Source organism: Hylobates moloch, unplaced genomic scaffold (genome assembly GCF_009828535.3).
Source record: "Hylobates moloch isolate HMO894 unplaced genomic scaffold, HMol_V3 SCAFFOLD_17, whole genome shotgun sequence".
Lineage (NCBI taxonomy): Eukaryota > Metazoa > Chordata > Mammalia > Primates > Hylobatidae > Hylobates > Hylobates moloch.
This window is the reverse complement of record NW_026652292.1, coordinates 28,981,403-28,997,539: the sequence shown is the minus strand read 5'-3', so window position 1 is coordinate 28,997,539 and position 16,137 is coordinate 28,981,403. Positions and strand designations below refer to the sequence as shown.

The following is a 16,137-nucleotide window of genomic DNA, read 5'->3' as shown; positions in this document are numbered from 1 at the left end:
TAAATGGAATCGGAGCCATTTTCAGCAAGGATTACAAACAGCTCAGGCCACAAGGAAGCCAAGTTGTAGAAAGGAATCCAGCTACCCTTATCAGGGAGGGATGTGGAGAAGGAACAAAAGGCCCCTCCCAGAAGGCAATGCCCAACCCATACCCTCTGCTTTGCCCTCTTGACTAAAAAAATACATCCCCCCTGAATGCCAAGATGAACGGCACTCTAGACGTCTGCAGTACTTAACAGGGCATTAAACAGCCCGCACTGCAGAAACAGACACTGCACGTGGTTCTGAGGCTCTGAATATGGACGGAACATAGAAAATCTGTTTCTAAACCTCTTCCAGTGAGTTCTTCTTGGTTGACTAAGGCTGCAGTTTCTGTTTTCAGACACAAAACACTCTTGCCCCCTCATTTCCGTCTGTTCTTCTAAACCAGGAAAGAATACAACCTTGCTGTTTCCCAAGAATAAATCTTAGTTCTGGAATTTCTCCTTCAACACTGCTTGCCCCATCACATAGTTTCCTGTTTTCCTTACCAGTCCTAACAAGAGGGTGTGAATATAAAAGAGATTCCTTCTTAGGACACTTAGGGCAACTGTTACGCAGTCGTGTTAAATCTTCCACAGTATAGCTTGAACTACTGGGGGAAGTTTTCTAGTTTTCTAATTTTTTTCTAATTTATTTGTAATACTGCTTTTGTAAGAAGCATCCAAACACCCTAGACTTCGCTACATTTCATTTTTCAGACCTAGAAGTTAGCTGTTATTTTCCTTCGTGTTCAACCAGAATGTCCTCTTTCTGCAGTAGCTCACAGCCTGCTGGTTGTTGAAATGATCATCTTACCAATGCCAGCCTCCAGGGAGATGGTCTTTCTGGACAGCAAACCCTTCCCATTGGCTGTGGGAGGCTCCTGCCGGGCAGAGGGCCTGGGCTGATCCATCCCTTTCTTGATGACCACGAGGGCATCTTTGTGCAGCTGTGCCTGGTGCAGAACCTTCAGGACATTCCCGTGGGCTAAGCCAGCCAATGAGGTGCCGTTGACTGACAGAAGGAAATCCCCTCGGTTCAAAGTCCCTTCCTGAGAAGCCGCCCCCTGAGAAAACACCCTGTGGACCTGGGACAAGGAAAGGAAAAGGGAACAAAAACCAGATCCACTTATGATTTCCAGTAGAAGGGAGACTGACTAACTCCGTATCTGTAGTAAAGGAACGTTCTTTTTATTTTTTGAGAGGGAGTCTCGCTCTGTCACCCAGGCTGGAGTACAGTGGTGCAATCTCGGCCTCCCAGGTTCAAGCAATTCTCCTGCCTCAGCCTCCTGAGTAGCTGGGATTATAGGCACACACCACTATGCTAGGTTAATTTTTGTATTGTTGGGAGAGACGGGGTTTCACCATGTTGGCCATGCTGGTCTCAAACCCCTGACCTCAGGTGATCCACCCGCCTCGATCTCCCAAAGTGCTGGGATTACAGGCGTGAGCCACCGTGCTGGGTCTTGTAGTAAAGGAACTTTCTAAGGTAGATACTTGCTTTATAAAAAAAAAAACATACATTCAGTGCGGGGGAGGGATCACAAATGTCAATGCCAGTGTCTCCACACATTTATTTTTTATCTCAACTTCTTGTTAGTGTCTGACGTGGGCCTGGCATCCAGGAGGCAATGGGAATACGAAGATGAACGAGGCCTGGGCTCGTGCAGTGAAGGTGACCCTCTGGATGGTCCTGAAGGCTTTTGAATGATGTAAAATTTTGAGTGACTGTTTTTGAGAAAGGAGTAATTGTATAAACACAAGTTTGGCCAGTTGATTCTAATGTTTTCTACTGCTTAAAATATTTAGGTAAATTATAAGGCTATAGCGAATTGTGTTTATAGGGATTGGAAATGGCCTATACATGTCAGCTCTGTGTTACAAATGCTTGTCTTTTGTCAGCGAAAACCTTACATACTACTTCTCCCACTTCTCCCTTTTTATGTTGGTAGCTGGGAATGAAACCCAGCAATCTCTGAACCCGCTGACTGGAATTTGTGCCCTGATCACATGATCACATTCTGAGGCTGCTTAAGGGGGGATTTTCCTGAGAGCCTAATGACTTTGTCACTTACCGTGATTGATTTTGGCTCCACGTCTGTCCCTCCTGCCACACTGAATCCCAGACCTGAGCCTTCTTTTCTATTCAAGACTATGAAGCAAACATCTTCTTTATTCTAGTGAAAACAAACAAAAATTATCCCTTGAGCTGGAGCTGCAAAAAATTAAGAAAGAAAGAAAAACATATCCCCTTGTGCCAAGAGTAAGGAAGCTCTGATGTCAGTCCTCTTGGAAGGGCTTTTCACTGCAGACCCTAAAGGTTCTTTGACTCTCAGCCAGGCGTGGTGGCTCATGCCTGTAATCCCAACACTCTGGGAAGCCGAGGGAGGCAGATCTCTTGAGCCCGAGTTCGAGACCAGCCTGGGCAATGTGGCAAAACCCTGTCTCTACAAAAATTAGCCAGGTGTGGTGGTGCACACTTGTAGTCCCAGCTACTCAGGAGGCTGAGGCAGGAGAATGGCGTGAACCCAGGAGGTGGAGCTTGCAGTGAGCTGAGATTGCGCCACTGCATTCCAGCCTGGGCAACAGCAAGACTCCATTTCAAAAAAAAAAAAATGAGGCCCTCCTGCATTCCAGGACAAGTTAAATCACAAAAATTTCAATGTATTCACATTTTTTCCAGTGGTGTTTAAGGACACAGATATGGTAGAAGCTGATTGTTGGGCCAAATTTTGCCTCTGAGAGCCTCAGCACAGTCTCAGGGTGGCCAGATCACCCATCAAGAGCTCTCCAAGGTTTGGGTGTGTTGAAGTCAGGAGGCCAGGGTTTGTTTTCAGCCTCGAAGCCTCAAATCTCTCACAGCACCGCCAAGGACACAAAAAATAGTTTTGTGCAGTTCTATTTTTAGTACCTGCAAACCATACTCAATGGAAAAAGGCAGGAAACTTCTAGACTGAGGATGGCAGAGTAAGGATAGCCCTGCTCAATGCTCCTCTCTGAAGACAGTGAGAAAATAAGAAAGGGAATGATCTTCAAACCAAACCACAACCCTGCCTCGTGGTGAGCGTGAGTAGCAGGGGGTGAGGAAGGCCCTAGAATAAGCCTCCCTCGGGCAGCACTGTGGCATGCTGGCCGCACTGCTTTGTTTGAGGTCCCTGAAGATGTACATGTTGCTTGTGGTTGGCTGGACAGTCTGGTCTTCTCCTCTGACATTTCATCCAACACTAGAATGTCTGGGGCAAAGGGGGCCTGGCAATGTGTGACCCCACCTGTGCCCCCTTGACTGGTGGTCTCAGAGTGAGACTTTCACATATGAAATCCTTCCTTATTGTAATAACAAGTGGGAGGAGGAAGAGAGATGAGGGGCTATTCCCTTTTACTGAAAGCAGAAGTGCTTAGCATCTCAAGACATTTTGTTTTTCTTTTAGAGACAGGGTCTTGCTCTGTCACCCAGGCTGGAGTGCACTGGCACGATCATAGCTCACTGAGCCTCACACTGCTGGGCCCAAGTGATACTCCTGCTTCAGATTCCCATGTAGGTAGGACTACAGGAATATACCACCACACCTGGCTAATTTTTTAAATTTATTTTTTATTTATTTTTTTTTTTTTGAGAGATGAGGGTCTATGTTGATGAGGCTGGTCTCGAACTCCTGGCCTCAAATGATCCTCCTGTCAAGGCATTTCTTAACTGCACAGACCCAAACCAGCGGCTGAGAATCATAAGGGAGTAGAACCCGAAGGGACTGGTCTCCTCTATTCCAACCTCTCTCCTCACATCCTGGCCAACTCCTTACTAGGTGCCAAGGCTGGTCGTTGGCTGAGAAACCACACACCCCTCTATATTTGAATTTCTGGAACAGCATTCTTAGATGACTTCAGTGACCCAGGTATACTACCACTAAAGAAACATTCATATTTATTTCTCTAAATAGAAAATATTCATTCGCTAGGGTTCAAATCTCTATGTATAGCCCCAAGAAATTGATCTTCAGATTAGTATCCCAGATGTGAACCTATGGTTTCTTCTGTCAATGTTTATTGTCACAACTGATTTACTGAAAGATTTTATTTGTAATTCCTTGTACTCCAGGGTTCAGATGCTCTTCTACAGGTGATGTTTGAACAACACGGGCTCAAACTGCACAGGTCCACTCACACTCGGGGTTTCTTCTGCCTCTTTATCCTTGAGACAGCAAGACCAACCCCTCCCTCCTTCTCAGCCTACTCAGTGTGAAAATGACAAGGATGAAGCCCTTTATGATGAGCCACTCCACTTAATGAATAGTAAATACACTTTCTGATTTTTTTTTTTAATTGAGATGAAGTCTTGCTCTGTCACCCAGGCTGGAATGCAGTGGTGCAATCTTAGCTCATGTCAACCTCTGCCTCCCAAGTTCAAGCAATCCTCTTGCCTCAGCCTCCTAAGTAGCTGAGACTACAGGCACCCACCACCATGCCCAGCTAATTTTTGTATTTTTAGTAGAGACAGGGTTTCACCATATTGGCCAGGCTAGTCTTGAACTCCTGACCTCAAGTGATCTGCCCGTCTTGGCCTCCCAAAGTTCTGAGATTACAGGTGTAAGCCACTGCACCTGGCCTCTTAGGATTTTCTTAATAACGTTCTATTATCTCTAACTTACGTTGTTGTAAGAAGACAGTATATAATACATATAACCGACAAAACTTGTGTTAATTGACTGTTTATGTTATCGGTAAGGTTTCCGGTCAACAGTAGGTTGTTAGTAGTTAAGTTTTGGGGGGAGTAAAAAGTTATATGCGGATTTTCCACTGCACGAAGGTCAGTGCCCCAACCCTCATGTTGTTCAAGGGTCCACCCCGTTTCAGGGCAAGGGCGGGACTACACCAATGTAACTCTTCTCTCACCAGCAGGTGGCTCCCTTGACTAGTTTATGTCCAGTTAGGTGGTGAGAGGTACTTGAGGTCATTCTGCAATATTTCCGAGATGCCTCACTCTGCTTTGAGGACTCTCTGCAAACAAACTCCACACATAGGAGTTGAAAGAATGGTAACTAGTTGCTACTTGGGGGATGAAAACAGCAGTGACACCCATCTGGCACCTGAACACTGAAGACAAGGTCTAGCTTCTGAAGCTAGCTAGCAGCACATGAGGCCTAAGTCAGACTGAGCTGTGAACCTCGCAACCCAAGGCAGTCCTCCTCCAGGACTTGGGGCGGGCTCTCTGGGCGGGTGGCACATACCCGGGCACTCATGCAGCCGCAATTCATGTTCCTGAGCTTTCTGTGTTTCACTCACCTCTGATTGTGCTTTCGCTTCCTGAATGAGAGTTAGGATGGTAGATTTCGACCCCACTGACGATAAAACAGACTGTAATCTTTGCTGGTCCCCCGCTGAGACTAGAAGTTGATCCAAACTAAATAATATAAATATATTTGAAGAACATTAAAGAAAAAAGCAATTTCTTCATTTTATAAGAATGCATTTAAAATGATCTCCTTTCTACTATATTGCAGGTATTTTCTGCTCTCTTTTGGTCACAACTTCCATTCCAAACTAATGGAAGAATAAATCCTGAGTGCTGAACAGAAATGTCATTCACTGCCAATGGCAAGGGGAACTGCTATGAATTCAGAGATCCCCTCAAGAAGTTATGGGACCAATGCTGGAGCTTAACAGCACACTTCTGACATATTTTAAAATATTCAATACATAGGTTCAAGTGAAATATTTTTATTTTTATTGTTTTTGAGATGGAGTCTTATTCTGTTGCCCAGGCTGGAGTGCAGTGATGCAATCTCAGCTCGCTGCAACATCAGCCTCCTGGGTTCAAGCGATTCTCCTGCCTCAGCCTCCTGAGTGGCTGGGATTACAGGCGCCTGCCACCACACCCAGCTAATTTTTATATTTTTAGTAGAGATGGGGTTTCACCATGATGGCCAGGCTGGTCTTGAACTCCTCACCTTAAGTGATCCGCCCAGCTTTGCCTCCTAAAGTGCTGGGATTACAGGCGTGAGCCACCACGCCTGACCTCAAGTGAAATATTTTAAAATATGTTAGAAATTCTCTGTTTAACTCCAGCTACCTCCGAAGGTCCAAACTCCTCTCTGTGCTGTGCTCTCTTTTCCCCTGCACCCCCCTCTCATGTTGCTTTTGCTTAAGTGCCATGTCCTCTAGAAGCCTCTCCTCAGAGCAAGACTTTGGTAAACATGTTTCCCTGAAGGCACTTTTACTTTTTCCGGCAGTGATATTAAAAACCAAGGGAGCTAAAATGCAATGTGGTATCCTGGATCCTGGAACAGAAAAACGGTATTAGCAGAATTTATTCAGCAAAATCTGAATGAAGTCTGTAGTTAATGGTGTTGTTCCAACATTAATTTCTTACTTTGACAAATGGACCGTGGTTATGAGAGATGTGAACACTAAGAAGAGTGGGTAAGAAGTAAGTGGGAGCTGGGCACAGTGGCTCACGCCTATAATCCCAGCACTTTGGGAGGCCGAGGCAGGCGGATCACGAGGTTAGGAGTTTGAGACCAGCCTGACCAACATGGTGAAACCCCATCTCTATTAAAAATACAAAACTTAGCCAGGCATGGTGGCGGGTGCCTGTAATCCCAGCTACTCAGGAGGCTGAGGCAGGAGAATCACTTGAACCCGGAAGGCGGAGTTTGCAGTGAGCCGAGATCACGCCATTGTACTCCAACCTGGGCAATGGAGCGAGACTCCATCTCAAAAAAAAAAAAAAAGTAAGTGAGAACTCTGCATTATCTTTGCAACTTTTCTATAAATCTAAAACTATTCCAAAATGAAACAAGTTTATCTGAGACAAAAGTGGGGGGCAGATACTTACTTAACTGACCAGCTTCTTCTAAAAGGCAGATCCTGGGCAGCTTCACCCATATCACTGGCTGAACTGGGTGTCTCAGCAGCACTGGTTTTAGGGCCACTTCCTCCTGGACAGGCCCTGTTCCCGCCCTTCTCGGGACACGAAACGCCTCCAGCAGGAGGGCCAGGTGACCTCCTGGGGGTGATCTCCAGCTCAGTTTTGAAGAGCACGGCACTCGGCCCTGCTGAGTAATCCTCACTGCAGAGCTTGTCAAGGTCAGGCATGCTCAAGGCTCTCAGCTCCTGGAGCTTGGAGCGGGACACGGGCGAGGGTTGCGTGTGGCGCACAGAGGACTTGTTCCTCTTAACGGGAGAAGCCGGGGTCATCGTTGGGGTGGGAATTCCCAAAGGACCAAGTGATTTCTTTAGTTCCGGATCAGAGCCCTTGCTACTGGTCTCTGGTGGGTTCTGCCGAGAGATGGTCAGCATCATGCTTGAGGGAGACTTAGCCATCTGGGGCAGGAGGGTGCCGGCTTCACTTTGGTTTTCGCTGCAGGAACTCAAGCTGCGTCTCAACAACCTTGCTGCTGCGTCACCTGGGTGGCCCAGGCTCCCGGAAACAATGCTGCCGGAAGACCGCCTCCCAATGGGAGGCTTGGAGCTCACCGACAAAAATGGGGAAGCCCCGGACTTGGCTACAGGCCGGTCAGCATTGGCCAGGTTCTCAAAAGACTTGATCCGCTGCTTCACAGAGAAAAATGAGGTAGATTCGTGGGGCCAGTTCTGCTCATAGCAGTAGTGTCGTCTGGTGACTTTGATTTTGTCTGTGACTAGGCAGCTCGTCTCCTGGACTGAAATGATATCCCCTTCATCTGTGGCTGGAAGATTCCTCGATGTTTCCAGCAGTGGCTTTACACTATATATGCCCTGTCCGTTAGCCAGGCTGGGAAGACCACCTCTGGATGCCTTTGCCTCGGGGACAACATTGCTTGTCACAGGGACCTGGCTGTCCCGCGGAGAGCGACCCAGGCTGTGTGGGGGGTGACCCTCCCGTCCAAAATGGCTTGAGAACTGGGCTGGCATGGAGTAGGTCCTGGTTGCTGGCCTTGGGGTGAAGAAGAGATGGTCCTCCCCCGAGGGGCCCCCTGGAATGCTGTTTCTGGGCACCCCTAGGGAGTCTGACATCAGGCTTGATTTTCCCTGGGAGGAATCTGCCTTTCTAATGGGCGTTTGAGGGGAGGAGGAGGAGGACGCCAGTTTCGCCACGCTGAATGATCGTGACATTTCCTGCTCCGCCTGGGAGGCATGAGACGGGAGGGAGGATGGATGACTTGTGGATGATTCTGCGACCTGGTGACAGAGCCTGATTTCACTCTTCTCCAGACAGTTGCCCTGGGCCAAGCACGCTCCCCGTCTGTCACTTTCAGCTGGCTTGTTACCACATACAGTCTTTGACACTGTTTCAGCAGAAATCTCCACGATTTTCAGCTGGTTTGTTCTTTCGAGGCGATCGCTGGCCATTATGTTGCCTCCTTTTTCGCCAGTCGGCCTGGGTTGGGTTGTGTCTGCTGCCGAGTCCACGTGGCTGGCCAGGCGCGGCTCGCTCTGTCTGTTCCCTGCCACGGACATGCCGTTCCTAGATGCTGCGGGACTCACCGGCCCAGAGTCAGCACGGGGCGCCCTGCCCTCTGCTCTACACTTAGGAGATTTAGGAGTGGCTGGGCAACCTCTGTCGGGTTCAGAGAGGACAGCCACGTGGAACCTGCTCCACATGCCTTGCTCAGGAAGAGGCTTGGGAGGGGCCAGGGGCGAGACGAATGTCCTGATGCTTGTGTCAGACACCGAGGGTTTCACTGGCCCAGAGGTGGCAAGAGGTGGCTTGCTTTCCAGAACACACTGGGGGGACCTGGGAGCAGCTGTGTTGTTTCTGTCAGGGTCCTCGTGGTCGGCTACATGGAGCCGCTGTGACACCACCTTAGAAAGTGTTTTGTGGGAGGTCGGGGGTGAGATCAAGGGTTTCCTGTGGTCCGTCCCCGCAACCTTCACGGCGTTCGCAGCAGGGGCCTCACAGTTGACTTTGGCCTTGCCCTTGAGGCTGAGCCTCTTCAGCTTCGGACCACACTTTGGCTTCTGACCATTAGTCAGAAGCATTTCTGCCGGAGTCTTCTTAGACAGGTCCTTATTTTCCAGATTTGTTTTCGGCTGAGGAGGGCTATGAGGCACAGCAACACCCTTTTTTTGGCTTGAACTCGCCATCTGAATCTTGGAGTCGGGACTTTTGGCAGGCATCAGAGATTGTTCCTTCTCGGTTTTGCTCTTCAAATGTGTGCCTTGGTTATGTTTATTTATTTCTTTAAACCAGGCCATGATGGGCCTCCTAGCGATCATTTTTGGTTTCTGTAGCAAGTCATCCAGGTCTTGACTTTCAGAGATGTGGAGGTTTTCCAAAACAGATTCTCCATTCTTAGGGACGTCCGCACTTTCGCATTGATTCAGGGTTTCGTCATCTAGCAGGTCATGTTCTAAGCCATTTACCATGTTAGGGGAGCTGAGAATGATGGGCGGACTGTGAAAATGCCTGGCTACTTTAGACAGCTGACTGTTTTCCATGGCTGAGCTAGCGCTGGTGACTTCCGTGGTTTCTTCTGCACACGAGGGCCTGTGGTTCTGTGAAGTGCTTATGTCCGCATGAGTTTCATGCTCCTGAGAGCTCATCTCCAAGAGTGAAGATGGCTGGGAAGAGTCTGGGCCTGAAGTGTGTGAGCCTGGCAAGCAGGCAGCCTTCTCACGGGGACTGGCCACCGACTCTCTCGGAGTGCGGTATTTTAATGACAGGACTTTGGCTGAGGCAGGACAGATGGCAGCCTGGGTGGGAAGATGAGCAGGACTCGAGGGTGGATTTGAGCAGCCATTTGTGGAACAAATCTCAATCTGTTCCTCTTCTGAGTCCGAAGGATCTTCCTTGTGCAAAGACACACGGGAACGAGGAGGGGACCAGCCATCCCTGGCGGAAGCTCGTGGGGCTTCGGTGAGTGACTCAGGGTCAGAAGAAGAATCCTCAGCATCGCCATACATGGATGACAGAGATGGCTCCGTGCTGTCACCCAGGCCTGATAGGGAGGTGCTGTCTTCATGAAAACTGCTAAAATTTCTAGAGTAGTTGCTCAGAAAGTTTTTGTTCACAGTAAAATGTTTGTCGGGATTAATTGAATCTAAAACCGAAGGCTGGGAGGCCCACTGTGGGTGAGGGGGGGCACTAGCAGCCCAGGCCCTCCTCGGGGAGGAGGTCTGGCCCCCCGGGACTGGCTCGGCACGGCAGGAGCTCCCACCTCCAGCCCCGGCTGGTGGGCGGCCCTGAGCACTGCCCTCCTGACAGCCACTGTCCCCCGTCTGGGAAGACGGAGACCTCGCTGCAGAAGCATCCAACTCCTTGATGAAGCTGTCAATGTCCGTCACAGGGCTCTCTCTACTCCCCGCCGGGCAGCAGTGCCCCAAGACACGGCCACATGCTTCTTTGGTGTTGTCAGTGGATGGCAGCAGGGAGAGGCTGGCCTGCGGTGCCCTTGAGGATACAGAATCTGCTCCCTCCAGCAGGGAAGGCTCCTGGGAGCTTTCAGGTGCATGGATTCCTGTCATTTCCAGAGCCTTACTGTGGTTACCTGGAGCTCCCTGTCTTTGCTTCTGGGATGTGAGGGGGTCTCCTGGCAGGACAGCACCAGCTGGTGTCATTCCCTCTGCCCCAGCTCCCGCTCCCCTGAGGGCAGCTGCCTTCCTGGTATTGTGGGGTGTGCTGGTTTCCAATGCTGATCGAGTCTTGCTGTAGTCAGGGGGAGCCGCTGCTTTCTCCCCCAGGGAGGGGCTGCCCTCATGGGGGAGCCTGACTGGAGACCTGGCCTTGCACTTGGCGACCCTGGGCGATGCAGGCTGGCTGGGATTCTCCGGCCGACTGACTTGCCCTGTGTCTACAGAGGTCTTGCTGGGGTCAGGATGAGCCGCCCCCTTCTTCCCTGGGGAAGAGATGAGGTCTGAGGAGCTGTCCAGTTCTATGTGGAGAATGTAAACAGAAGGTACATACACAGGAGAGGTTGTAGGGGAGATAAAAGGGAAAATATGAGAAAGCAGCCCCTCAATTATTAAAAACTGGAAAATTATAAACAATCTCAAATATTTTTTTCTTTTTCGGAAAGCCGGGCGTGGTAGCTCATCCCTGTAATCCCAGCACTTTGGGAGGCCAAGGCAGGTGGATCACCTGAGGTCAGGAGTTTGAGACCAGCCTGGCCAACATGGTGAAACCCCATCTCCACTAAAAAAAAAAAAAATTAGCTGGGCATGGTGGTGGGCACCTGTAATCCCAGCTACTTGGGAGGCTGAGGCAGGAGAATCGCTTGAACCTGGGAGGCGGAGGTTGCAGTGAGCCGAGAACGTGCCATTGCACTGCAGCCTGGGCAAAGAAAAAAAAAAAAAAAAAAAAAAAGGCATTCTGTGGCCTAAATGGAGGCCCTTCTTGTCTTTCTGGTTTTCTCTCTAAAATTATAGAGTACCCACACGACAAAACCACCCCCTGTTTAGACACTAAAGGAACCAATTACCGGCAGAAGAAACATTGTTTGCCCATTTTCTGGCGGATGTTCCTACCACAAAGAAATGATACATTTGATATGATGGATATGCTAATTACCCTGATTTAATCATTGCACACTTGGGTCTCTTTATGCCATTCACCCTCTGATGGCAAAGCCGCAGGCGTCAGGCTCTTGTTCTATTCGGTTCCCTACTCCTGTGTGGATGCAGCAAGGCCCTCGTGGCCCTCTCAGTCCCAGCATCTGGCCAGTGATGTGTGGGTTTGGCTCACACTGGGGGATATGAATGATGTACTTCAGTGTAAAACAGTCCAAGTGCTGAGCTCAAGAGGCATCCTTTTTAGTGCAGGGGCTGAGGCTAACTAGGGAAAACATACAGAATACGAAAGCTGGGATACAGGTCTACACCGAGCTCTGGCTGTCTTGACGAATTCAGAGGAGTGGGAGAGTGAGAAGCCAGATTATCCCAGGAAGCCTTGACAGAGGAGGTGGGGACTTGAATGGGGCTGATAAGGGGAGTTTGGCCAGAGAGTGAGGAAGAGGAAGGTGAGGAAGACAATGGAAGAGGACCGTTAAAATGTCCATACTACCCAAAGTCTTCTATAGATTCGGTACAATTCCTACCAAAATTCCAATGACATTTTTTACAGAAATAAAAAAAAAAAAAAACAGTTGTAAAATGTGCATGGAACTACAAAGGACTCTGAATAGCCAAGGCAGTTTGAGTTTAAAAACAACAACAACAACAACAACAGGGCTGGGCATGGTGGCTCACACCTGTAATCCCAGCACTTTGGGAGGCCGAGGCGGGTGGATCACCTGAGGTCAAGAGTTCGAGACCAGCCTGGCCAACATGGTGAAATTCCCGTCTCTACTAAAAGTACAAAAATTAGCCGAGCGTGGTGGCACATGCCTGTAATCCCAGCTACTTGTGAGGCTGAGGCAGGAGAATCGCTTGAACCTGGGAGGCAGAGTTGCAGTGAGCCAAGATTGTGCCATTGTATTCCAGCATGAGCAACAGAGCAAGACTCCGTCTTAAAAAATAATAATAATAATAAGGTATTGCATTTATTGAAATAGCTAGAAGAGAGAATTTCAGATGTTCCTACCGCAAAGACATGATACATTTGATGTGATGGATACGCTAATTACCCTGATTTAATCATTGCACAACGTATACATGTATTGAAGTACCACTTTGTGCTCCATAAGTATGTACAATTATGTGTCAAATTAAAAAAAAAAAAAGGCGGCTGGGCGTGGTGGATCACGCCTGTAATCCCAGCACTTTGGGAGGCCAAGGCAGGCAGATCACTTGAGGTCAGGAGTTCAAGACCAGCTTGGCCAACGTGGTGAAACCCTATCTCTATGAAAAAATTAGCCAGGCATGGTGGTGCGCACCTGTAATCCCAGCTACTTGGGAGGCTGAGGCACGAGAATCACTTGAACCCAGGAGGTAGAGAGCAGTGAGCTGAGATTGCACCACTGCCTTCAAGCCTGGGCAACAGAGCAAGACTCCGTCTCAAAAAAAAAAAAAAAAAAAAGGCAACAGAATGAAAGCAGAGAAGCAAGAAAGAGCCTGAAATCTTGGAGGAGGCAGGGCAAGGGGATGTGTGCCAGTGGACAGTGGGAAGTCATCTAGGAGGTGGCTTCCAACAGCCACTCACTCCTGAAAGTGCCTCTTCATAAGGCCCTGCGTAGTCTTGGGCTAATCTTCCACCTCAGACACACAGCATCTTGCAACAGGGAAAAAAAACCTGGCATCAAAAAGAACAAAGCTATTTTCTTAGGAACTATGGGTCTGAAGGTGGAGTGAAAAATGAAGTTCCATGAAAGCTCTTGGTTTGAGAATTAAGTCAAACCAACTCTTCCCCAAATATTATGTTCGTTCCACAGCTCTCAGATAAAATCATCTTAATTGCATTTTTTTAAACCTCCTGACCTTGCTATGTGAATAATTAAGAACTAATTATTAGGACTCAGCACTGTGCTAAGAGGTTTTCCAATAATTAAGGAGTTAACACTGTGCTAAGAGTTTTGCATACATTTAATTTTCCTCCTAACACTGAGGTATGTCCCGTGACCATCTGCATTGGAAGGATGAGGATGGAGAAACAGCGTGGTTAAGCGATGTGTCTGAGGTCAGAGTTCACAGGTGGCAGAGCCAGCGGTCGCCCCAGGAAGCTGGCTCCACAGCCCATGCTACCGCCTAAACCCTGACTATGTGGCCTCTGCATGGAGAGCCCTTGGCAATAACAAGGCTGGATTGTCGAGATCCCCATGGAGACCGCACTAGCTTTCCAGGCCACTGTGGAAGGCCAGGCGCCTGCCAAGACTCAAAGCCACGTGCTCTTCTCCTTCTCGGCTCAACCTTTTTTGAACTTCCCCTTAAGCATAATGTTCCTGCTTCTGGTGACAGCAAATATGGGCAGTAGTGGGGGTGGTGGGGGGGAGTAGCAATGATACAAAAGGAGGGGATTTAAAGTCTGTTTTTAAATTTCATATTCAGGCCGTGGGCGGTAGCTCATGCATGTCATCCCAGCACTTTGGGATGCTGAGGCAGGCAGATCACTTGAGGTCAGGAGTTCGAAACCAGCCTGGCCAACATGGTGAAATCCCATCTCTACTAAAAATACAAAAATTAGCTGGGTGTGGTGGTGCACATCTGTAATCCTACCTGCTCGGGAGGCTGAGGCAGAACTGTCTGAACCTGGGAGGTGGAGGTTGCAGTGAGCCGAGATCAAGCCACTGTACTCCATCCAGCCTGAGCGACAGAGCAAGAATCCGTCTCAAAAATAAATAAATTTCATATTTGCTCACTGAATAAACCTAAATGGGCAATTCATGTTAGCAATTTGACTTTATTGCAAAGTCTGTAACTTAAAAGGTCTTCATTTGAGGGAGATGAGGTTACACTGAGGCAGCCTCTGGTTGTTGCCTTTCAAGACCACCTTTCCTCTGGAAACCTTCGAAATGCCCAGTCATGGGAGGAAGGCTGACTCGTGACAGCACATCCGTGGGGTGGAAGGCCCAGCAGCCTCTCCAAGTGATGTCGGGTGTAGAAGGGCCATGCAGGATAGCAGTGCGGTTTCCTAGAGTAGGCTACGGGTGTGCTGACACCAGAGTTGTCAGTGTGAGGGACAGACAGCCTGCTAGGTCAGGCCCATGGGCTGAGGAGCAGTCTTACTGATGCCAGCAGGCTGCTCAAATATTATTTTGTGTGGATGTATGAGGTTTAAAAAGGTTGTTAGGTACTGGTGACTACCACAGTGGGTTTTTTTTTTTTTTTTTTTTGGCAAAAAGACAAAAAAAGCACAGGACTATATATTTATTCACACCCATGTACACACAAGACTCAAATGATACAGACCAAAATATTAACAGAGGTTTTTCTCTTGGGCTTAGGTGATTTTTATGCTATCTTTCAAAACTTCCCTCTCAATTGTAATTTCTTAAGTTTCTAGAATAAACATGTATCCCGTTCATAACAGAGTTAAACATTTAGTGACAAACAAGGGGCCTGGATTCCCCACACTGCTTGAGTTTCTCACAACAGCTTTGACAGCTTTTCCAACAGCTACCACCTCCTCTCATTCTGGTTTCCAAGAGCCACCCTTTAACAGACAGAGTCAATTGCTGCCAGAAAGCTAAATGGCTCTAAAAATCAAACCTCACAATCAACACATCTTGGTCAGCCATTTGCGCCTGTGTTTCTAAAGTTTCTAAAACTTTCTTAGGAAAATCATGTGTATAGGAATATATACACACACATATATACACACACATGTATCTTACTGAATGTGTATTATATGCTAGGCAGATATATACACACATATATGTTTCTCTTAGGAAAATCACATACACACACATAATGTAACTTATTCAACATATTAAGTACTAGATTGTGTTCCAAATGCTACACATGAAAATGTTATTGATTCTTCCTCAACAACCCCATGAGGTGTGTAACTTAGGACAACAGTGACTAATCCAAGGTCCCTTCCCTGGTCAAATGTTGGGGCTCAGATATGAGCCCTGGCAGCCTGCGTATGCACCTGTGTGCTTAACCACCGTGCTGTGTACGGGTCATTTTGGAATATTGAGGATTATTTTTTAATGATAAGGTATTCCTTCTTTGATCACTTATGCATTTTTGGATATTTCAGTTTTAAAAAAGGTATGTTTTGGCTAGGCGCAGCAGCTTATACCTGTAATCGCAGCACTTTGGGAGGCTGAGGCGGGCAGATCACTTGAGGTCAGGAGTTCGAGACCAGCCTGGCCAACATAGTGAATCCCCATCTCCACTAAAAACACAAAAATTGGCCGAGCGTCGTGGTGGGCGCCTGTAATCCAAGCTACTCAGGAGGCTGAGGCAGGAGAATCACTTGAACCCTGGAGGCAGAGGTTGCAGTGAGCCAAGATCGCGCCATTGCACTCCAGCCTGGGTGACAGAGGGAGACTCTGTCTCAAAAAAAAACAAAACAAAGATATGCCAGGTGTGGTGGCTCACGCCTGTGATCCCAGCACTTTGGGAGGCCGAGGTGGGCGGATCACGAGGTCAGGAGATTGAGACCATCCTAACATGGTGAAACTCCATCTCTACTAAAAATACAAAAAAATTAGCCGGGCGTGGTGGTGGACGCCTGTAGTCCCAGCTACTCGGGAGGCTGAGGCAGGAGAATGGCGTGAACCTGGGAGGCAGAGCATGCAGTGAGCCGAGATCACGCAACTGC

At 48.3% G+C, this 16,137-nt stretch overlaps 1 protein-coding gene across 8 annotated transcripts in view; it reads right to left on the bottom strand.

Annotated features, from left to right (window-relative positions):
- The window catches only part of PDZD2 (PDZ domain containing 2), a 474,581-nt gene that overhangs the window by 11,915 nt on the left and 446,529 nt on the right, over positions 1–16,137 (bottom strand). For 7 of the 8 annotated variants that reach the window (XM_032135867.2, XM_058430033.1, XM_058430034.1 and 4 more), the window contains 4 exons: positions 6,850–10,867; positions 5,298–5,415; positions 2,096–2,197; positions 838–1,108 (listed from right to left, as the gene is read on the bottom strand). In XM_032135867.2, coding sequence (XP_031991758.1) covers positions 838–1,108; positions 2,096–2,197; positions 5,298–5,415; positions 6,850–10,867 — 4,509 coding nt within the window. The remainder of the gene's footprint in view (positions 1–837; positions 1,109–2,095; positions 2,198–5,297; positions 5,416–6,849; positions 10,868–16,137) is intronic. The other variant, XM_058430032.1, reaches the window with a different exon arrangement.